Genomic DNA, 23,925 nt, shown 5'->3' on the forward strand with positions numbered 1-23,925 from the left:
CTGCAATGGAATCAATCCTCATCTCCTGCATCGACCAGTCGTGTCGCCATCCAGAATTCGGCCCAGAAAACGAGGAACATTCTGCAGAAATCTGAGCTGGCGTGCACACCTCAATCATTGTGTTACTGTCTTTTCCACAATCCGAGCTGGCTCCTTGTTTTCTGAGTCCGTATGCTCTGCTCCCCACAACTCATGACGTCCAAGAATAGACGTGGGCTGACCATTTCCCCACTACAAAATGGGTCGCTTCTAACTGGGCTCTCCGTTTCTCCCCATGTCCATTCCCTCCCTGATCTCACCAGATAAACAGGTTTGGCAGAGGATGCAGAACCAGTGTTCAGGAAACATTTTTGAGTAAACCTCACATGAATCCTTCTCACCATGAGTTGAAGAGGAAAAGGCAAATTTGAACAAGTATTTTCTTCATGATTTCGTCCGATTACTATTTTTTGAAAAATTCGAGGCATTTTTCCTCCTCCTCTCAGGACGAGGTGGATTTTTCAAAAGATGAGCATGCTCCACGATAAAGTGAACCCATCTTTTCCCAAACCCAACATGGCGACTGCTGATTGAGGACAGAATTTATTCATCCCATTCTGATTGGATGAACCTTACAGGACAGTCATGACATCGTGACTGCTAAGTGGGAAAGGAAGATTTTTCATCCCATTCTGATTGGACGAGTCTCATAGGGACCATGACAACAGAGTAAGATATCCAGTAGGCTGTGTTATTTTGTGAAGGGCTCATGGCTTCACTGATAGCCCTACCCAAACCCTCTCTCCTACTCTTCATGTTATCTGATCTGGTTTTACAGGCTCTTAGCTACATGGATTCTACAAGTAGGATCTTTCTAGTTACAAAAAAGAGCAGAGGAAAAACATATTCTTTCTTGTAAGTCCAATCAGTAAAAGCCTTGAAACATCGTCTCTCTTGACTGAAGGTGCAACTTTGCTAAAAAAAATCTTCTTTTGCAGCTCTCAAGCTGCATTTGGTTTAATGTACAACACATTGTAAAGGATGTTCCACATCTGAAACTATCTACCCTGAATGAGTCCACTAAAGACCTGGCTGTTGCCTGCAAGGGTGGCTTCCCATTCAATTGAAGAAAGCAATATTTGAGAGAGAGTAAATACAACATATTTCATGTCAGGCCGCAGGATGGGATCTTCCTCAACACATTGTTGTCCAAGCTTGGCCATCTGTTCAACAACAACCAAGTACTTTCTGAAGTCAAATACTTATTCCATGAAAAAAATGATCAACACTGTCTGTTTTTCTGGTGAGAAAAGAAACAAATGTCTGTTGGAGTCCACCTTGTAGAGACAGTCCCGAGGGAACATGTCCATCAGATTCGGGTCTATGAGCTCACAAAGTCTGCCCATCTGTATAGGATTGGGACAATCCCTAAGAGCCCTTGACATCTGGATAAGAAACAGGAACTAGTGCCTCAAAGCTTGTGATGATTGAGTATGGTAAGAGCAGCAAGCAACCACTATGAAATCTAGAAGCTTCAAACAAACAAAATATATGCTGAGACTTTGTTTAGTCTGATTTTCTCATCACAATTTCTTACAATTGAAATAAGGGAACGTCTCTCAGGAGTGCCAGGCATAGCAACTCTGCTCTTTGATATGGCTTCTTTGCCAGTAATGAGTTCAAACAGGACCACACCAAATGCATACACATCGCTCTTTGATGTGGCTATCCCATCACGACTATACCTGTGTTCACAAGACACGCCGTACTTTAGAAATGCATCTTGGACCCGTTCTAGACAACAAATCATCACCACCATTGCCAAACTGGTAGCTGAAACTTACGTTTAAAAGATCATTTTCCTGTGTCATTTAACAATTACATGTAGGCACATGCATGCATGCTTGATGTATGTATGGATGTATGCATGCATATATGTATGTGTGTGTGTGTGTGCATGCTCTAGAGCAAGATACAAGTGTACTGTTTAGCTACGTGGGCATGGAGCATAACAGCCTACAGCCTTACTCTGGAGCAAGATAGCCAAAAGTGCCAACTATTCTCGTCACCGAAGTTTCCCCTCCACTCGTCTTTTCTACTAGTTTAGCCAGCCCAAAGTCTGCAACCTAGGCCACAACAAGAATAGAGATCAGTGCCTTCTATGAAATCAGAGTCATCTTCTTCGCATACACGCAAGCCAACACACCCCCTCACACACGCACAGTCAAGGCGTTCATCTTTACCTTGGCACGAAAATCACCATCAAGCAGGATATTGCTTGTTTTGACGTCACGATGGACATAATGTTCCTTTGTATGCTCGTGGATATACTCTAGCCCTCTGGCCGTGTCCAATGCTATCTGAACTCTGGCATTCCATGTCAAAGGTGTGAATCCTGTGCAGAATTTATTAAGAAGTTTAGCCATCAAATTAAATCATTGATTTAAAAAGAGCACACACTGAGCACAATGAAGTCGGTGGTTTGAAGCCTCAATACACAATTGCTGAGCCATTGCAACATGGACATACCTCTGGATATGGGTTCATGCAAGCGGTCAGCCACAGCTCGATGTTCAGCATACTCATAAATGAGAAATAATTCGTCTTCATAAGATGCATAGCCAAGCAACTCATTCTGCATTGTTTTACAGAAGAATTAGCAACACAACCGTACAAACCAGATGCAAGTGCATGCATAGCAGCCATACATAGATAATCGAAATCCCAGAACACACAAAGAATATCATGTTCAAATGAAGCCTGATCAAGCACACCATTCTCAAATTAATTTCATTAACGCACATAAAAACTCCAGCAAAAAATGCGAACCCAATTAAGCTAAACGTTTATTGTGCATGTTAGACCCTTCTTAAATCAATGACACAACACTTACCAGATTGGTGTGATGAAACTTGCATAAAACCTTCATTTCAGCAAGAAACTCTTTCGTTATTGTTGCCTTCATCCTTTTGATGGCAACTTCCTGATACACCACACAGCTTAAGACTCTCTCTCTCTCTCTCTCTCTCTCTCTCTCTCTCTCTCATACACGGTCACATGCTGATATCACATCTGTATACACTAGTGATGGTCATTTTCCTTTTCTCACAGTTACTTTTTCCATGGCTCAATATATCCATGTTAGCAATGTATCACTTAAGGTGTATCTCTCTCTCTCTCTCATACACGGTCACATGCTGATATCACATCTGTATACACTAGTGATGGTCATTTTCCTTTTCTCACAGTTACTTTTTCCATGGCTCAATATATCCATGTTAGCAATGTATCACTTAAGGTGTCAAAGACCCTTAGGGTCCTTTGTAGACGTTATTAATACTCTCTCCTACTTCCCCCACCCCCCTTGGAAAAGAGACTTCTATTAAGTATGAGAAAAATTTACAAGACGGGAGATTTCACATCAAGCAAGGGGGGAAATCTCAACCAGTCCGGTGCCATGTGCTGCCAGCAAGGTCCCATATGAGAGGCAGCACCACATCCTACAAATGCACTGTGTATCATAAACCAAAGTGCCATCCATGGCTCCAGTGCATCTAGCCTTCCAAATGTGCCAGGTTGTGATGCTAGCAATGATCTCCCATGCAGTGTCCAATCTCAGTGTTGGTGATATGTAGCCTAGCTTTGGCATGTCTTGAAGACGGCACCGCTGACCCACTCCCTGGGTAATCCTCATGACCATATCTTTGTCATTCGCTTCAAACTTGAGTTGCAGGCCGGACTGTGTCAACCAAGCAATAGCACCAAAACAACCCACTCCCTGGGTAATCCTCATGACCATATCTCTATCATTCTCTTCAAACCGGAGTTGTGGGCCCGATTGTGTTAACCAAGCAACAGCACCAAAACAAAGGTAGGCATCTCTCCTCGTCCTCACCCGAAGTAGGAAGGCACATGCCTTGAAGAGGTATTCCTATCCCTCAAAACCCCCACACCATAAGTGATAAGGCCCATCCACGAAGTTCCCTGCGATCTAGTGGTTGGGTATGGCTACATTCATCTGCATAAACCTCTGACTAATGCCTCTCAAGTGCTGTGTGTGAAGCATTCTCTCATCCTCCGTAAGGCTCATGAGCCTCTTCCAATCCAACACTGAAGGGAGAAGAGTCGCCCAGGCAGCCCATTGGATATGAGTGGAGTGGCTGCCCGAAGAGATCTACCATATTCATCCAAAATCAAGTCTTTCCACACAATGGGCTTCCAGTTAGCCTCTTCATTTGATTGCAGAGGAATATGAACCAAGAAGCCCTTCAAGCAATCCCAGGCTCGCATAATAGATCCATAGTTGTCAGGTACAATACCATATATCATTGTACGATACGATACCATACGGGAAAATATGGTATGATGTAATTTTTTTTCTTATCGTACGATAAAATACGGTGTTTTAAAAAATTACTTATAAGCTTAGATATTTCCAATTTCGAGATATGGAGTACATAAAAAGGAGGGAAGCATCATAGTACAAAGGAAGCTCAAACAGCCATAGACAAGCAAAAACAAGACCATTCCCCCCAAAAAAAATTCCAGGGAATTTTTTTTCCCGAAAAAATCCGTAGGAGTCTGTACGATATGCCGTCGTGCATCGTACGGAGACAACTATGAATAGATCTTACCAAGGGAACAGGATGTGGTCGGTGCTTTGCATCCGAAAAGATATAATGTGGGCTGTAAATCCAACCACCTGCTTTTAATGCTCATGAGCACAAGAGCAAACTATTGTGCAGGCAAGATGTCCCCTTCTCTCCTACTTTTACTTTTACTCACCCGTTCTTTACTATGCATCTGGCTGCCCAGGCACGAGGGATATGCCGCTCTTACTCGTTTGAAGAGACTGTCTTCCAGGCCCACTTCCATGAACCTAGCACCAAATGCTGGCTATTTGGTGATACTTAGTCCTTCTGGCGATGATGTATGGGGCGTCTTTCTAGGGATCAGACTTGAGAGGGAGGACTAGAGGAGAGTGGGGAGACTGTAAGGTATGATGATCTCATGGATGATCAAGAGTAAACCATCAGTGCCACATACCATAGTAATGGCCGAGTTTGGATCAGCCATCTCGTCATCATAAACACCATGTTCTAGGCTGTCACACATACACACAACATGTCTACACACTACATAGAGATCGCCTCCCATGATTGGCCTTGGAGTCCTCTGAAGAGTTGGCACAAGAGGGTCATAGTAGCTGTTGGCATGCAAGCACCACTAGTTGGTTTAAGGTCATATGGCTTTAAGATGGACTGCGTCCTCCCCTTTGAATACAACCTAAACTGCCCTTTTCTTGATCTCTCGTGGCAAGAGATCAACCACGTCATCTGTTCGGATCCAACTCAACTTCACACAGACCGGACATGGATATCCCCAGCCAAGCTTTCCTCAAAGCTACAAAGAGCTTTTCTTGATGGTCACTCTGGATAAATTCATTGAGGGGCCCACTTATCTCCACAAACACACGTCCCACACCGTGAACATCGCCAGTGGTAAGCTGAGAGTGTCGTCACACTGCCTTCAGATTGAGAAGGGGAGAGCAGCAGAGGGCATCCCAAGACAAATGGATAGGTAGGCTACGTAGTAATGGGGAGATTGAGTCCAAGGATGAGATTTGCAGATGACACCATTGTTTCTTCATGAAGGGGTTCGGGCCCTTGTCACGGGTCATACATTATAGAGATCACAAAGATGCTTGGGACTAGACCAACTAGAGCATAGGCACTACAAAGACAAACTATTGAGGCAGCAGCCCGAGATGCAAGATCCTTCACAAACATCTCTCTTTCTCTCTTAGGTTAGAGACTACACCCCACCTGCTCATGGGATCCTTGGCCCCACACACCCGTGGCATCACTAATGAGAGCACGATCCAAGAGGCAAGCGGCCCCACATCCCCTTAAGGATCCACGCCTGTGGCCTATTAGTTGTAAAACCAAGACATACTTTTGCCACCATGGAGAGGCCACTCTATGGGCACGGAACACCATATATGCACATGCACATGTATGGGTATGGGCCTAGGCACATAGACCTTGGGTCTCTTGAGCGTAGATTTGAGACATGGGCATATTGATTAGCTAGTGCGAAATGGCCAGGCACTATATAATTGACCTCGGTCTAGGCTATTGTACCTTCTATCATGTTATCATTTGATATAGACATCTTGTCTTATTGGAGCTTATGCCCAAGCTTTCATGGCCTTCTTGGCTATTGCCTTAGGATGGTGACCTACACCCATACCTAGTCCATGCCTCTCTCTCTCTCTCTCTCTCTCTCTCTCTCTCTCTCTCTCTCTCTCTCGTTTAGAGTGAGTACTTCAGCAACAATCTAAAGAAGTGCATCACAGACAGCACATCGCTTTCATCAGCACAACTCACGAGGACGTCCATGCTGATGAGCAATTGCAATGTAGCACAACACAGAATTGCATTCTTTTAATCATCAGATAAGGCAACACATAGGTATTAGCATCATCTTCATCAAAAGCATCATCAACATTAGTATCAGCACCATCATCATCATCACAAGCATTAAGGAGGAGCATAAGTGCCCACTCAGCAGCCCCAAGGCTTAGGGATGTGGATCAAGCTTCCACGCATGCAACATTGGTATCAGAGCATTCAGGCTTAGCCCACTAAGCATAGTCCCAAGGAAGGCGCACAGTTCCAATAGAAATATGCAACAAGGTAGCAGATGGAGTGGTCTACAATAGGCGAAGCTAGAGGAAGCATTCCCTAAGGGTATGTACGCAGAACCAGTACATCATTAAGCTCTCAAATCAATTCCAAACCTGCAGGCATGATCGGTTCCGGCACGTGACCCACCGCTGTGTTAAGGGTCAAGGAAAAGAAGACATGAGGACAACAATGGAATAGATGTTCAGTTCTTCAGCAAGACTTGGAGGTGGAGATCAGGAGTGAAGGTATTTAGAAAAAAAATGAGTCAAAGTCAAAGTCGGTAAAAGTAGCAGGTCAGAGTCAAAGTCAGTAGAGTCTTGGGAGGAAGGATGACATAGTGTCCACCCCGTTAGCAGGAGGGAATGTCATAGTGCACGTCCATGCCATGGCTAATCTCCAGCATGAACAATCCTAATCCCTGATTAATCATCAAATAGGACAACAGTTAGGACAACATCAGCATCAGCATCATCATCATCATCACAAGCACTAAGGAGGAGCATAAGTGTCCACTCAGTAGCCCCAAGGCTTAGGGATGTGGATCAGTACAAAAAGGCTTCCACACATGCAACATTGGTATCAAAGCATTCAGGCTCAGCCCACTAAGCATAGTCCCAAGGAAGGTGCACAGTTCCAACAGAAGAATGCAACAGGGTAACATATGGAGTGGTCTGCAACAACAGGCGAAGCTAGAGGAAGCATTCCCTGAGGGTATGTACGCAGAACCACTACATCATTAAGCTCTCAGATCAGTTCCAAAGGCCTGGCAACAGGCATGATCGGTTCCGACAAGTGACCCACCGTTGTGTTAAGGGCAAGGGAAAAGAAGGCATGGGGACAAAAGTGAAGCAGATGCTCAGTTTTTCACCAAGACTTGGAAGTGGAGATAAGGAGTGAAAGTGTTCACACAAAAATATCAGTCAAAGTCAAAGTCAAAGTCAAAGTCAAAGTCAAAGTCAAAGTCAATTAAAGTATGAAGTCAAAGTCAAAGTCAATAAGTCCAAGGAGGAAGGATGACATTGTCCACCCTGTCATCAAGTTTAGCAGGAGGAAATGTCACATGCACGCCCATGCCATTGCTAATCTCCAACATAAACAATCTCAATCCCCGATTAATCATTAGATAGGACAACAGTTAGGATAGCATATAGGTCATCATCAGCATCATCTTCATTAGAAGTATCATCAACATCAATATTAGCACCATCATCATCATCATCACAAGCATTAAGAAAGAGCATAAGTGCTCACTCAACAGCCCCAACAGAAGGCGCCTGCCAGCAGGGGACTTAGGCAGCTAGTTGGCCAAGCATAAGGGAGGCGACAGTAGGCTTGGACCAGCCAGGGAATAATCGCAACATTTATTATGGCTTTTCAGCATGGTACCTTGTCCAAGAGCCAGCCGACTAGCATCTTCAACCAATATAAAAGCATAAGTCCTCATTTCTTCAAGAGTTAACACATTCATCATTCTAGTAATCAGTAGAAGCTATATAAGGGGCTAGAGGTCAACCCCTTTGGAGTTGACTAAGGGTCAAAGCATGTACAAACAACCATGTCACCTTTTTCCACCATATAATACAAAGAAAAACCTGTAACATACCCATTGTAAATAACAATGTACTTGCTTCAGAGTTGAAAAATATAACTTAGTTTGTCATTTTTACGATCAAAAAACTTCTATTTTTGGAAAATGAGCCATTTTTGCTTAGAAATTTGTAATTCTGAATCCAAATTTGGAATCTACGCGTAATTTTACGCTTAAAATAGTTTTTTCTGAACTAAAAACGGGTACCCGGAATGGGTTTAATTAAGCTTTTAAGCCTTTAATCTGCGAACTTCCGACCAAAAATAGTAACTATCCAGGCGTCTAATCAACGAACGGAATACGCCCCCATGGTCACGGGGCAAGGCCGGACATTTCCGTCAAAAAATATTTTTTGACCCCCCGGACGACGGCGGGCGGCCGGCGTGGGCCCCACACGGGCGCCGCCCGTGAAAAAAAACCGACAATCCGCCCGGGACACCCAAGCGTGTACACGACCTAGACGCACCCTCCAGCACACCCCTACACGTACCCCCTCCTCCCAGAACCCTCTATCCACAGGTGTCGCGCTCTCTCTCTCTTGGGGACACCTCCACCCCCATGTGTCACACTTTCTCTCTCCTCGAGACACCTCCACCCCCAGGTGTCTCACGCCCACACCCTCTCCCGGACACCTACACCACCCAGGTGTCACCTCCCCGTACCCGGACGTCCACCCTCCAGCACCTATAAAAGGACCCTCCCAGCCCCCTTCTGCAGACAAGCCCCCAGCAAGCCCCTACGCGCAAGCTCTCTCTCAAGCTCTAGGACATGTCCTACACTCTTCTCCCCCCCCCCCCCCCCCCCCCCCCCCCCCCCGTGTGAATAGACTTTAAGTGTGCCTCTCCTTCAACCCTTGCCTTGCTCTTCCCTAGGCCTCCCTAGACGTACACTCTTCTCAAGAGCTCTCCAGGTTAAGGACACCCTCTCAATTCCCCCCCCCCCCCCCCCCCCCCCCCCCCCCCCCATATGCGGCGACTTAAACTTAGGCTAAGAGGTCGTTCCTGCCCATAAGCCCAACAAGCTTTTCCTACCCCAAACGGACTCCGTTTTCGAATCCGTTTGAACCAGTAGAATTCTCTCTTTTCTCTCCACGCTCCCAACCTCTTATATTCACCTCGTTTTCTCTTTATCCTCTTAAAACTCTAGTGCTCCTATGGCGCCGAAACGCCGCCGAATTGAAGAACCGCGCGCTGCCCAAGGAGGGAATGAAGCAAATCGCGTCCCTGCAATCGACTTCGCCCCTCTTGAAGTGGATAGGCATGAAAATGATAACCAGGTTGGTCATTTAACAAGTTTTAAGTAAAATTCTCTCTTATCAAGCTTAATGCAAAGATTCTCGAAATAATAAGAAAGGAACCAAGGTTAAACCCTAGTATAGATGGCCTAAAGTACCTTATGGTTACTCTTAAGTAAAGTTATAGGAAAGTAATCTTGCTTTCGAATCATTGTCTTTCCGAAACGATGGTTTTTGTTAATGCGTGAATTCATTGAATTAAGGCTATGTCTCTTTTTATTGGATATACTGTTGGTTTATTGCTAACATGCAGGTACAGCTTCTCCCCCCCCTTAGCTAACTCCGTGCTTGCCTGTGTAGCCGGGCGGAGGATATAGCGAGGCCGGGAGTCGGCCCAGGGCAATCCCCTCCTATGCCACTGGGAATTGGTTTTCACCATCAGGGTGATGTATATATGCTGCCTAGTTCTGTGGGTCCAGGCTAGTGCGGTGACTTAACCCCCACCTCATGAGGAGACGTCCCCTCCGAAGAGCGAGAGGGTTTGGTACAAGCGTCAGTACCTGAGGGGGTGACAGGACGGCTTGGCCCTCATCGTCTGGCTGACGACGAGGGGAGACGGTCCGTGAGGTTTACCCAGCTGGTTGAGGCTGGAAGATCGAATTCTAGATTATCGATGTAGTTGTGGTTATGGTTATGGTTTGGACATGAGTTTGGATTGGAATATCGGCCCGGTTTCAGGGTCTTTGTAAATATTTTTCACTGTAAGTATGCTCGTTGATTTCAATGTTGTGCTAAGAAAGACTTTCTTTAAGGAATCAAGTGTAATTAATTAACAAAGGAATTTGTTTTTAAGTGTTTCACAGTGTGGTAGGACTTAATTAGGAAACAATTGAACGGGTGAGTGTGTGGAAAGTGGGAGAATGGATGCCCTGACGGTACCATTCTAAGGATGGGTGGACCCGATCAGTCGGGTAGCTTTCTACTAGTCGTAACCTACGATACTTAGGGAATAGTAGAGTCACGAACAAGACTTGTTTTAGGGGACCGAGCCAGCGGCCGTGCCTCATGAATACGGGGGAAAAAGGCGTTGGCTTCCTTGAACCAAGTGTGGGTCTTGTTCCATCTCCACGCACATCTCGTGCTGGGGATTAGAATTTCCTTTAGGATGACTACGTTTCCCCTGCGAGATAGAGTTAGGTCCGTCCGTTTGCTCGTAACCTCGTATTTCTACGAGATCGAGGTGTCGTCGATCGGAAAATAACACGAGACTTGACCGCCTATCAAAAGGATTCCCCCGCCCTTCGGGACGGGGGCCTTACACGTGGTATCAGAGCGCGTTTAGACTTGGGAGATTTTATATTGTATTCTCTTGTTGCTCTAGGAATTCTTGTTAAACTAATCTAGTTACTGCTGGATGCAGGAGGACGAGATGGATCCCTATTCTCGCTTCCTGGTATTCCAATGCATGTTCATGACTGCTTGTCGCTCTTCCGAATTCGAGTTCCGTGACACTATGATGCACATTGTAGACAAGCTAACCCTTCCTCTTTACACTCGCATCGAAAGGGGATGGAACAGAACTGAGTATTGGCATCGTCGATCTACCTACTTCATCATTCGAGCTGAGCACGTCGGCAATCTCACCAACGACTTGAGGCGGATCCGATATGCCGAGATGTTGCGGATGGTTCGCCTGTTCTGGTTTATTGGCACTCCTCGTAACACCTATGTCACTATCGATGGGAATCGCATGCTGCAGAATCGTTGGGTTTATGATAAGGTGACTCAAGTTGTACCCCCTGATAGAGTAGCCGTTACCCGTCTTTCTAGACGAGGTTTACCTCCCCTACCAGAGACTTATCGAGTTCTTGAAACCATGGGAGAACCCCCCTACTTTTTCAATGCTACCACCGCAGATCTTTATTAGGTTTCCTAGAGGACTACCATGTAAATAAATAAGATTGGATTTAGTCCAATCCTTGTAAATGGCTTGGTTTACTTGTAAATGGCTTGGTTTACTTGTAAATATTAAAGCTTGGAATAAAAGGTTTTGATTTTTCACACTCATTGTCTTATGTGTATTAAACCGCCTAAGTGACATGATTCTAAATTTAGCTTCATATTGATAACCAGGATCGTCAACTTCTTGCTCCCAATGCATTATATACAGATACACAGGAGAAGAAGCTTCTCCTCAAACAAATGCAACCTCCCTCATTTAATGGGGCAGGTTCAAAGATTGAAAGGGATGCAGAAGTTTGGATAGAAGCCATGGACGATTACTTTTCGGCTGCTGGTACAGGAATTGGGAATCAATCCATGCTTGCTAGATTCCGTCTTACCGGGGACGCCAAACTTTGGTGGAAGCAATGGTGCCGAGATAAGGGCGTCACTGAAGATACCCAAACCTGGAGTGACATTAAGCAAGCTGTGAAGGGCCGTTATCTTCCCCCATCTCATGAATCTATTAAGATGAACGAGTTCTTCAGCCTCAAGCAGCTTAGCTTAACCTTGGAGGAATACTACTCAAAATTTGTCACACTTGGCAAATATGCTCCACCTATGTCGATCACTCAACAAGTGGCCCGATTTTGCCAAGGGCTGAATGAACCTTTGGATTCTCGCCTTGAAGCAATGAGGCCAACTACCTTACAAGATGCTCTTACTCGAGCCAAACCTCTGGCTAAAGAAGTAAAGAGTGGTCAAGCAAAGAAGAGAGTCTATCCTGAGTCTAACCCAAGGGGGCGCCTTCAGAGGAATTACCAATCGAATTTCCGCCACAACACTATTGGTCAGTACCCCAATAATTTTGTCCCCCGCAGTTATGCTAATTCCACTTCAGAATCCTATGGGGACCAAAGGTGCTTTTATTGCAATGAAGTTGGCCACTTCCGGAATGAATGCCCCAAACTTGCAAGATCCTCTCTCAATCCTAATGTCATTCCTGCTCCACAAGGCGGCCGGGGAGTTCAAGGTCGTGGGACTCCTAATAACCGCCAGGCTGGACGAGGTGGTGGTGGACGTGGTAGAGGTCGTGGAGTGACTGCCCGTGTCTGCTCTATGATTGGTGAACCGACTTTAGAGATGGAAGAAGAAGAGCAAGCCACCATTCATGCAGCTATAGAACATCAAGGACCTAATCAGCAGTTTTCTGTTATCCAAGCTCCGGCCACTTATCAAGGTAGATCTTTCCAGCTTTTGGTTGATTGTGGTAGTACGCATTCGTTTCTTTCTCCAAAATGCTTGCGTAAGCTACAGTTAGATCAAAAACCAGCCCAAGCAATGATTGTTGAGTTAGCTAGTGGAAAAGAAGAAGTATCCCGACATTGTGTGGGAGATCTTGAATTTGAATTGGATGGTGAATCAACCCATGGGTATTTTAGAAGCTTACCATTAGGGATTTATGATGGAATCCTTGGTATGGATTGGTTAATTGCAAACAATGCTGACATTCACTGTGCTGAAGGAAGCATCACCTTTAAGAATAGTCAAGGACAGGTAGTATCAGCCCAGGGAAAAACAGGTAAACCCAAATTTCATTTGGTCAAAGCTAATCGTCTTCTTAAGGGAGTGCGCAAGGGCCAACAGATCTTCCTTGTCAAACTCAACAAGGTAGAAGAAAGCAACCCAGATTTAGAACCCTCTTGGCTCCAGGAGTTTTCAGATATCTTTCCAGAGGAACTTACAAAACTACCCCCATCTCGAGAAGTAGATCATGGGATTGAGTTAATCCCTGGTGCTGAATCAGTTTCAAGGAGACCTTACAAAATGTCTCTTCCCGAAGCCATAGAGCTCAAGGACAGCTTATTGAGCAAGGATTCATTCGCCCTAGTAATTCCCCATGGGGAGCGCCTGTTCTTTTCCAGAGAAAGAAGGATGGCTCGCTTCGGCTTTGTATTGACTACCGAGGCCTAAACAAGGTCACTGTCAAAAACAAATACCCCATTCCTCGCATCGACGAACTTCTTGACAGACTTTATGGATCCAAAGTTTTCTCCAAGATGGATTTAAGGTCTGGCTACTATCAAATTAGGATCAAGGAATCAGATATCTCTAAAACCGCTTTCAATACCCGCTATGGCCACTATGAATTTACAGTCATGCCATTCGGATTAACCAATGCTCCCGCCACCTTCAACCGCCTGATGCAGGATATCTTCCGACCCTACTTGGATGAATTTGTCCTTGTCTTCTTCGATGACATCTTGGTCTATTCTCAGTCAAAAGAGGAACATGTGGAGCATGTACGCAAAGTATTGCAAATACTGCGCGAACATAAGCTCTATGCCAAGAAAAGCAAATGTACCTTCTTCACTTCCCAAATTGAATATCTAGGGTTCATTGTCTCCTCAAAGGGCATCTCAGTAGACCCTGCCAAAGTCAAGGATATATTGGAATGGCCACCCCCTAGGACAGTCAAAGAAATCCGTGGGTTTCTAGGCATCACAGGATGGTATAGGATATTCATCAAGGATTATGCCAAGATAGCCGCACCCTTAACTGATCTCCTCAAGAAGGAATGTAAGATAGTATGGCTACCAATCCACCAAATCAGTTTTAGCCAACTTAAAGCTATCCTCACCTCAGCACCAGTTCTGAAGCTCCCTGACTTCACCAAAGAGTTTGAGGTTGTCACTGATGCTAGTGGCCTTGCACTTGGTGGTGTCTTAATTCAAGAAGGAAGGCCTGTGGCTTACACTTCTCGTAAGCTTAAATCCTATGAAGTCAATTATGCCACCCATGATTTGGAACTCCTTGCAGTTGTTCATTGTTTCAAGTTATGGAGACACTATCTCCTAGGCCGTAAGTTCCTGCTTGTAACTGACCACCAGAGCTTAAAGTGGATCTTCACCCAGCCCAATCTCAACATGAGGCAAAGGAGGTGGATTGAGATTCTGCAAGAGTTTGATTTTGATATCAAATTTCGTCCTGGAAAGGATAATGTTGTAGCAGATGCCCTCAGTCGCAAATCCTTCCTAAGTGCAATCTCTATGCCAAATAACCCCATCCTAGAGAAGGTAAAGCAGGTTTCACTTCATGACCCTGATTACCAAAAGCTAGTAAGTCTGGTTCACAAGGAGGCACCCACAGAAAAGGAAAATATATTGATCAAGGGATACACCCTCGATGATGAATGCCTCTACTTCATGCATAGGTTATGTATCCCCAAAGATCTTGCACTAAAGAAGATGATCTTGTATGAAGCTCATGATAGCCCAGTAGCAGGACATCCAGGTTATGCAAAAACCTTGAATGCCTTAAGGAGAAGTTATTTTTGGCCTGGAATGAAGAGAGATATCCTTCAATACATCAGACAATGCCTTTCATGTCAAAGGATTAAAGCTGAAAGAATCAAAATGCCCGGGAAACTCCAACCTCTGGACATTCCTCAGATGAAGTGGGAATGTATCAGTATGGATTTTGTCACAAGTCTTCCCACAACACAAGGAGGGTATGATTCTATATTAGTAGTTGTGGATATGCTTACCAAAGTCACTCATATTATCCCAGTAAAGAAGACATTTAAATCTTCTGATATTGCCCGCCTTTTCATCAAGGAAATCTTTAGGCTTCATGGATTGCCAAAAAGAATAGTCAGTGACCGGGACTCTGACTTCACTTCAAAGTTCTGGACATCATTATTCCAGGCTATTGGAACACAACTTTGTTTCAGTACAGCTTACCACCCAGAAACAGATGGTCAAACTGAGAGAGTTAATCAGGTTATAGAAGACATCCTGAGAGCATATTGTGGGCGTGAACCAAAGAAGTGGATTCAGTATCTCCCTCTAGTGGAATTCTCTTACAATACATCCTATCACCAAAGCATAGGGATGTCACCATTCAAAGCTCTTTATGGTCAGGAATGTTTGTCTCCCTTAAATTTCTCTGACCCCACACTAAAGGTTGAAGCCTCCAGGATAATGCTTGAAGAAATGGAAGAACAAACCAAAGCTATTCGTAAGGATATTAAAGCCGCCCAGGATCGACAGAAGCATTATGCTGATACCAAAAGATCTGACAGAATTTTTCAGCAAGGAGACAAAGTTTTTCTTCGAGTGCGGCCAAAGAGAAGTTCTCTATCTCTTGGAAAATTTAGGAAACTGAGTCCAAGGTATTGTGGGCCTTATGAAGTCATCAAATGTTTGGGGAAACATGCCTACAAACTTCGCCTCCCAACCCACCTCAAGATCCATGATGTATTCCATGTAAGCTTACTAAAGCCATATGTGCCTCATCCTGATCATGTTCTTGATGATGAACAAATTGTAATGCCAACTCAGGGAGTCCTTGAAATGAGACCTAATAGAATCATCGACTCTAGAGAAAGAGTGCTTCGCAATAGAATCCTTAGGGAACATTTAGTGGAATGGAAAGATTACCCTGAGGAGGATGCCACTTGGGAGGAAGAGTCAACCCTCCAAAAGAATTACCCAGAGTTCGTGCCGAGATGAGGACATCTCGAGTTCTTTTAGTAGGGAAGGATGTAACATACCCATTGTAAATAACAATGTACTTGCTTCAGAGTTGAAAAATATAACTTAGTTTGTCATTTTTACGATCAAAAAACTTCTATTTTTGGAAAATGAGCCATTTTTGCTTAGAAATTTGTAATTCTGAATCCAAATTTGGAATCTACGCGTAATTTTACGCTTAAAATAGTTTTTTCTGAACTAAAAACGGGTACCCGGAATGGGTTTAATTAAGCTTTTAAGCCTTTAATCTGCGAACTTCCGACCAAAAATAGTAACTATCCAGGCGTCTAATCAACGAACGGAATACGCCCCCATGGTCACGGGGCAAGGCCGGACATTTCCGTCAAAAAATATTTTTTGACCCCCCGGACGACGGCGGGCGGCCGGCGTGGGCCCCACACGGGCGCCGCCCGTGAAAAAAAACCGACAATCCGCCCGGGACACCCAAGCGTGTACACGACCTAGACGCACCCTCCAGCACACCCCTACACGTACCCCCTCCTCCCAGAACCCTCTATCCACAGGTGTCGCGCTCTCTCTCTCTTGGGGACACCTCCACCCCCATGTGTCACACTTTCTCTCTCCTCGAGACACCTCCACCCCCAGGTGTCTCACGCCCACACCCTCTCCCGGACACCTACACCACCCAGGTGTCACCTCCCCGTACCCGGACGTCCACCCTCCAGCACCTATAAAAGGACCCTCCCAGCCCCCTTCTGCAGACAAGCCCCCAGCAAGCCCCTACGCGCAAGCTCTCTCTCAAGCTCTAGGACATGTCCTACACTCTTCTCCCCCCCCCCCCCCCCCCCGTGTGAATAGACTTTAAGTGTGCCTCTCCTTCAACCCTTGCCTTGCTCTTCCCTAGGCCTCCCTAGACGTACACTCTTCTCAAGAGCTCTCCAGGTTAAGGACACCCTCTCAATTCCCCCCCCCCCCCCCCCCCCCCCCCCCCCCCCCCCCCCCCCCCCATATGCGGCGACTTAAACTTAGGCTAAGAGGTCGTTCCTGCCCATAAGCCCAACAAGCTTTTCCTACCCCAAACGGACTCCGTTTTCGAATCCGTTTGAACCAGTAGAATTCTCTCTTTTCTCTCCACGCTCCCAACCTCTTATATTCACCTCGTTTTCTCTTTATCCTCTTAAAACTCTAGTGCTCCTATGGCGCCGAAACGCCGCCGAATTGAAGAACCGCGCGCTGCCCAAGGAGGGAATGAAGCAAATCGCGTCCCTGCAATCGACTTCGCCCCTCTTGAAGTGGATAGGCATGAAAATGATAACCAGGTTGGTCATTTAACAAGTTTTAAGTAAAATTCTCTCTTATCAAGCTTAATGCAAAGATTCTCGAAATAATAAGAAAGGAACCAAGGTTAAACCCTAGTATAGATGGCCTAAAGTACCTTATGGTTACTCTTAAGTAAAGTTATAGGAAAGTAATCTTGCTTTCGAATCATTGTCTTTCCGAAACGATGGTTTTTGTTAATGCGTGAATTCATTGAATTAAGGCTATGTCTCTTTTTATTGGATATACTGTTGGTTTATTGCTAACATGCAGGTACAGCTTCTCCCCCCCCTTAGCTAACTCCGTGCTTGCCTGTGTAGCCGGGCGGAGGATATAGCGAGGCCGGGAGTCGGCCCAGGGCAATCCCCTCCTATGCCACTGGGAATTGGTTTTCACCATCAGGGTGATGTATATATGCTGCCTAGTTCTGTGGGTCCAGGCTAGTGCGGTGACTTAACCCCCACCTCATGAGGAGACGTCCCCTCCGAAGAGCGAGAGGGTTTGGTACAAGCGTCAGTACCTGAGGGGGTGACAGGACGGCTTGGCCCTCATCGTCTGGCTGACGACGAGGGGAGACGGTCCGTGAGGTTTACCCAGCTGGTTGAGGCTGGAAGATCGAATTCTAGATTATCGATGTAGTTGTGGTTATGGTTATGGTTTGGACATGAGTTTGGATTGGAATATCGGCCCGGTTTCAGGGTCTTTGTAAATATTTTTCACTGTAAGTATGCTCGTTGATTTCAATGTTGTGCTAAGAAAGACTTTCTTTAAGGAATCAAGTGTAATTAATTAACAAAGGAATTTGTTTTTAAGTGTTTCACAGTGTGGTAGGACTTAATTAGGAAACAATTGAACGGGTGAGTGTGTGGAAAGTGGGAGAATGGATGCCCTGACGGTACCATTCTAAGGATGGGTGGACCCGATCAGTCGGGTAGCTTTCTACTAGTCGTAACCTACGATACTTAGGGAATAGTAGAGTCACGAACAAGACTTGTTTTAGGGGACCGAGCCAGCGGCCGTGCCTCATGAATACGGGGGAAAAAGGCGTTGGCTTCCTTGAACCAAGTGTGGGTCTTGTTCCATCTCCACGCACATCTCGTGCTGGGGATTAGAATTTCCTTTAGGATGACTACGTTTCCCCTGCGAGATAGAGTTAGGTCCGTCCGTTTGCTCGTAACCTCGTATTTCTACGAGATCGAGGTGTCGTCGATCGGAAAATAACACGAGACTTGACCGCCTATCAAAAGGATTCCCCCGCCCTTCGGGACGGGGGCCTTACAAAACCTGAAACCAATCTCTCTCTTTCTTCTCTCTCCTCTGTCTTAATCATGTTTAATCAGCATCTTGTCTCTTCATCAAGCTTAGGGATGTGGATCAGTACAGCAAGCATTAAGGAGGAGCATAAGTGCCCACTCAGCAGTCCCAACAGCAGGCGCCTGCCAGCAGGGGATTTAGGCAACCAGTCAGCCAAACATAGGGGAGGCGACAGCAGGCTTGGACCAGCCAGGGAATAATCGCAACATTTATTATGGCTTTTTAGCATGGTACCTTGTCCAAGAGCCGTCCGACAACAATTCTGCTGGCCAACAAGCACCTCAACCAATATAAACGCATAAGTCCTCATTTCAGTTATTCATTCAACAGTTCACTCATTCATCATTCTAGTAATCAATAGAAGCTATGTAAGGGACCATAGGTCAGCCCCAAAGGGCCCAAGCATGTGCAGACAACAATATCACCTTTTGTACCATATAATAAACAAAAAAACTTGACACCAATCTCTTTATTTCTTCTCTATCCTCTGTCTTAATCATGTTTAGTCAGCATCTTGTTCTTAATCAAGCTTAGGGATGTGGATCAGTACAACCAGACTCCCGTGCATGCAACATATGATGCATTGCACACACTTAGTCAAAGGTCATCGTAATGCATTCATTCAAGCATTCAACATTGATTCATAGGTATTGTCTTGAGGCAGATCTTCCAAACCGTAATCCGTGATCTGGATCAGAGAAGACAGCAATTCTCATATGCGTTTGCACATGAAGGGCAATCGGTAACCTCATTATTATTCATGCACAGTTATGCACCAGCATATCTGTCTCAGATCTGTGAACATCATTGTAAAATTCGTTGCAATATACAATAGTTAAGGTCTATGGTCTTCTCTGTGTTTGCTGTCTTGATAAGCGTTAATCCATCTTTTGCTTAGCGTTGATCATCGTTTAAGTCTTCCGCTGTTTTTGCACGCATGTTACAGATCCTAATGTTGATACATAGCCATAGCAGAAAATTCTAGCAGAAGGCTCCTTAGCACGTTTTGGTAGAATGGGACACCATATGTAACTGTAACTTGCTGAAGTTTGATGGAATTTTACCTTCATCCCAAGGGCACCGGTGATCTCTAGACAAATCCAGGATGGGTTGTGAGCTAGCATGCATAAAGCTTATGGAGTTATTTAGATTTCATTCTTGATAAATCACGACTTTGGGGAAGATCTTGAAACTAAGTTGCTATGCTTGAGTTGGGAAAAGGAAGGGAGGCGGATGAGGGAATTCCAAACCAGGGGCTTCCGAAGACACTCCTTGCTAGTATGGGGGACTGATAGAAGAGTAGCCCGAGCTAGCCACAAATTTGTCCTTAAATAGGGTGCCAAACCTGCGGGGGATAGCCTCATGCGAGATCCATCGGGTACTAGGGACCAAGGAACATTGTGAGGAGGGGTGCAAGTTGCAATAAAAGTAAAAAGTCTTTCCCCGACTCTCCCTCGGCTGGCGAATGCGGACGATAAGTCTACCCTTGGAAAGCTCGACTTTGTATCTAGTGGTCAATGATGCCCTGCACTAAATGACGCCGCTCCTCGCTACTGTTTTAGGGCTCTACGATCGTCCTCTCCTGCCCACAAATGAGTCGTGGACCCTGTTAATGCACAATCTCAAGAACAACACCTAGCAAGAGGTAATGTACCACATGGTCATGAAAAGCGTCACCACCACCAAAAGCAATCAGGCAGAATTCCAACACAACTTCCTCCGAATTCTCAAAAGAAGGTACACTATGTGCTACTCCAGGGAGATTTGATGATCGCTTGGCATCCAAGGTAGTGTTGGGCGAGGGTTTGCAACAGCGTCACCACAGACACAGAAGCAAGCCAATACACAGTCGTGGAGCCAACACACAACTCCATATAGATTGCACTAGATAGTGAGTAGTGCAAGTACAATGTGATAAGTACACCTAATAATATGAAATAAGAGGGTGTTCACATGTTTGGGGAAAAAACCCTCCTAGTGAGGAAAAAAGTACCCCCGCTATTGAGTGTGTTTTGACACACATCATTGCCCATATGGTATATGTCTACAAACCCCCTGGAGTGATGATATAAACATGTACAAGGATATGGCCAATCAATCCACAAAAGGCAATAAGCCCAAAGCTTTATTGAAAGCTTGGAACTTTTCACCAGGAGGAGACCACATAAACAAATCTCCCAGGTCGTCATGTGTCGACATATAGACCAAGCTGATCTCTCCTGTAGAGTCTCTCCCTGACATAATGATAGTGCACCAAATCAGCCAATAGGCGTTGAGCCATACATAGTCAATTGTCAATGTAAAACCTGCTCTACGCTCAGCCTCACAGCTTGAAGTGGCCATTGTTGGCTGTTTCTTACTGAGCCATGATATACATGAATCACCAAGACGAAAGAAAAAGCCGCTAGTTGACACCCTAGTGCCGTAACATCCTACCCAATCAACATCACCAAAGGCATGCAGTCTCCCATGGGATTAAACAATCCAAGACACTGAGTGCCCTATAAATACGAGGAAATCCGCTCCATAGCCTACTAAGACACCCCATACTGTATGTCTGGCTTGGTGTTGCATAGATAAATCAAGCATCCAACATATTGTTGATATAATGTCTGATCAAAAGGCTCTCCAAAATCCTAAGTGCTAAGTCTCTTACCTGTTTCAACTCGTGTAGCCACAGGCTTACAATCCTCAAGACTAAATCTTTTCAACAATCTCTGTTTATACTTTGACTGCATCATGACAATCCCACCATCACACTTTAAAAACTAAATGCCCAAATAGTAATACAACCGACCCAAGTCTGACATCTCAAAAGAAGCGCTGAAATTTTCTCAACATCAAGGGATGTGAATAGCATTGCATCAACGTATAGAACGATAACCATCAAATCCTCTCTAGTTTTCCTGACATAGAAGATTACTATGACATCTCAAAAGAAGCCTGTAAATCAACCTTAAGGCTTAAATCTTCTCAACATCGGGGCCTGTGAATAGCATTTTATCAACGTGTAGAACAATGACCACCAAATCCTCTCTAGTCGTCCTGACATAGAAGGTATTCTCTGTTGGACTATTACAAAACCCATGTACAACCAAGTATGCATGTATCTACTCGTACCATGTTCTGGGAGCCTAACAAACCTCCTCAAGAAGGCGGTTTTAATGTCCACGTGATACACATTCCATCCGTAATGTGTTGCCATAGCAATAATACACCTAATGTTGGTCATACGAGAAGTGGGGACAAATGTCTCATCATAATCTATGCCCTTTTGCTAAGCATAACCCTTTGAAACAAGCCTGGCTTTGTAATGATCAACACTACCACATGCTTTACGCTTAAGCTTGTAAACTCATTTTGTGCCAATGGCTTTCTTGCCATGAGACAAATCAACTAAATACCAAGTGTCATTTTTCAGAGTTGAGTCATACTCATCCAGCATAGCCAAATACCAAGTGTCATTTTTTCAGAGTTGAGTCATACTCATCCAGCATAGCATGCAACCATCGATCATCATCGTGTGCTTTCTCAAAGGAAACAAGTTTCTCATCATTGCATGTGTTGGCAATGAAAACATAATCCACATATAGCCTAATGCATAATGAGAACCTCCACGTGTCCGGCTAGGCAAAGGAGCTCCCACCTGTTGTGTCACGTAATGTCTCCAACAGCCATCTAGGCACCCGTTTGGACTCCCAAATGGCTGTCCGTTTCTCATTCAGCCCATCTTCCACAATAGCCTCATCTATGGGCTGATCTGTGGGCTCTAAATCGGACTCAATCTCAGCCAAAGAGGGCCGATTTGCAGCTGTTAGGGACTGAATTTTAGTATCCCGCTGAGCACCTGAATGCTCCACGTGGCTGTCCCAAATTGTACAAGGGAAGTAGCATATCAAAGAGATCCTGTGAGTATACAACTTGCTGTTTTTTGCATGAAAGCATTGGCTGAAATGAATTCTCCACGAAAACCACATTTCTACCCACCAAAATCTGCTTTGTAGCCGGATAGTAGAGTCTATACCCCTTGCTTTCTGAACTATATCCCACAAAAATGCATTTTACCAATGTTTTTGCTTTAATCCAACTCGTGGGTCATTAGTGCTCCATTGACTCTTAATCAACATTAAGAGTCTCTAATCATGTTGCTAATCAAGCTCTACTCATGTTAAGATCCACCACAATAGCTCAATGTGCAATGCCATGATTCACAATTGGTATCAAAGTCAACTTTTCCATCCTAGATGAGCCTCACACCTCAATTAAGCCTTTTTTATTAGCGTTTAATTGACTCAGCCAAAATCTGTCTTTTTTCCACTTTATCAGCTCAAATACAAAGGTTGAAGCTTTTCTACTGGACTTTGAGCAAAGGAACAGCTTCCCCACATGGAGAGGACCAGTCTCTTATACACAAGGTTCAACAGCAACAACAAAAAACTCCATTAAATCTCTCTTCAGGGGGCAGTGGTGAAATTCTACACAGAAAGGTAATTCAGTTCACATACTTATTCATTGCCAAAATTGACTACACACTCTTCTTAGCAATGCTCTAATGAAGATCCTCACAAAGTTTCGTAAGCAAAGGTTGGATAATTCAGCTGCATTAATCACATCCTGACACGTGGCAGCAACTACGCAGGACAGCAGGTCGGCGCAGATTCGTCAAGTATAAGCAGGCGGCTACAAAGGGGCGCAGGGCGCTAGCTGCAAGGAGTTGACAGCGCAGGTCGGCAACTTCAAAGAGGGGGGGGGGGGGGAGGGGGGAGCACAGCAGCTGCTCGGGTAAAACAGGTACAATCGCAGGTCACAGCTTCAAGGGGAGGCGGCGCACAGCAATGGTGTAGCAGTATTCAGTGCAATAGGCTCAAGCTTGAGCAAGAAGGGCAAACCCTAGCTCCAATGTGTAACCCTAACCCTCACTCTAACCCTAACCAAGCTCTAATGCCAATGTTGGGTAAGAGGGCAGCTAGCCTGCACACACATACACAAGTTCAAGCACAAGGAGAAACGTGAGGGAGCTGTAAAGATGTACTCGATGAATAATGATAAAAGTACAATGCATGAGTACTAAAGTACTCTAGGGCAAAGTGCCCACACACTAAAGTGTTCTCCCACAAGGAAAAAACCCCTGCCCAATCCGGGTAAAAAGTGCCCAGGGATAGAGAGAGTTCACACCATAAACGCCCGGGCAAGCATGGACTAACATGACCAACAGGATCAATCACTTAGAGAAGGATTGCTTCTTTAAGAAGAAGTCTCAAGCCAACTTTGCAACCAATGCAGAGGAAGGGGAACCTGCCTCAAGCTTAGATAAAGGGAAAAACCCTGCCAAAGATGATTGGGCATTCTAAAAGCACTAAACGTCTT

At 45.0% G+C, this 23,925-nt stretch overlaps 2 protein-coding genes across 3 annotated transcripts in view; one reads left to right on the forward strand and one right to left on the reverse strand.

The window, feature by feature from the left end:
• Positions 1-871: 871 nt before the first annotated feature.
• LYK3 (protein kinase family protein / peptidoglycan-binding LysM domain-containing protein) overlaps positions 872-23,925 on the reverse strand; it is a 101,007-nt gene continuing 77,953 nt past the window's right edge. For both annotated transcript variants that reach the window (XM_086813129.1, XM_086813130.1), the window contains 7 exons: positions 2,873-2,962; positions 2,509-2,614; positions 2,223-2,374; positions 2,008-2,105; positions 1,577-1,724; positions 1,317-1,424; positions 872-1,202 (listed from right to left, as the gene is read on the reverse strand). In XM_086813129.1, coding sequence (XP_086669255.1) covers positions 1,038-1,202; positions 1,317-1,424; positions 1,577-1,724; positions 2,008-2,105; positions 2,223-2,374; positions 2,509-2,614; positions 2,873-2,962 — 867 coding nt within the window. In that variant the 3' untranslated portion in view covers positions 872-1,037. The remainder of the gene's footprint in view (positions 1,203-1,316; positions 1,425-1,576; positions 1,725-2,007; positions 2,106-2,222; positions 2,375-2,508; positions 2,615-2,872; positions 2,963-23,925) is intronic.
• LOC147628111 (uncharacterized) lies at positions 9,233-11,508 on the forward strand. The gene is made up of 2 exons (XM_086813132.1): positions 9,233-9,532; positions 10,911-11,508. Exons 1-2 carry the CDS (start codon positions 9,410-9,412, stop codon positions 11,415-11,417), a joined length of 630 nt encoding a protein of 209 aa, XP_086669258.1. The 5' UTR covers positions 9,233-9,409; the 3' UTR covers positions 11,418-11,508.

Source organism: Cibotium barometz, chromosome 19 (genome assembly GCF_041138505.1).
Source record: "Cibotium barometz isolate CiBa-2024 chromosome 19, ASM4113850v1, whole genome shotgun sequence".
Taxonomy (NCBI): Eukaryota; Viridiplantae; Streptophyta; class Polypodiopsida; order Cyatheales; family Cibotiaceae; genus Cibotium; species Cibotium barometz.

Excerpts from the sequence above, each read along its gene's own strand:
- LOC147628111 (XM_086813132.1), top strand. The coding sequence starts at position 9,410 with ATGGCGCCGAAACGCCGCCGAATTGAAGAACCGCGCGCTGCCCAAGGA. Across the intron at positions 9,533-10,910 it reads GGCATGAAAATGATAACCAG|GAGGACGAGATGGATCCCTA; the intron begins GTTGGTCATTTA and ends TGCTGGATGCAG.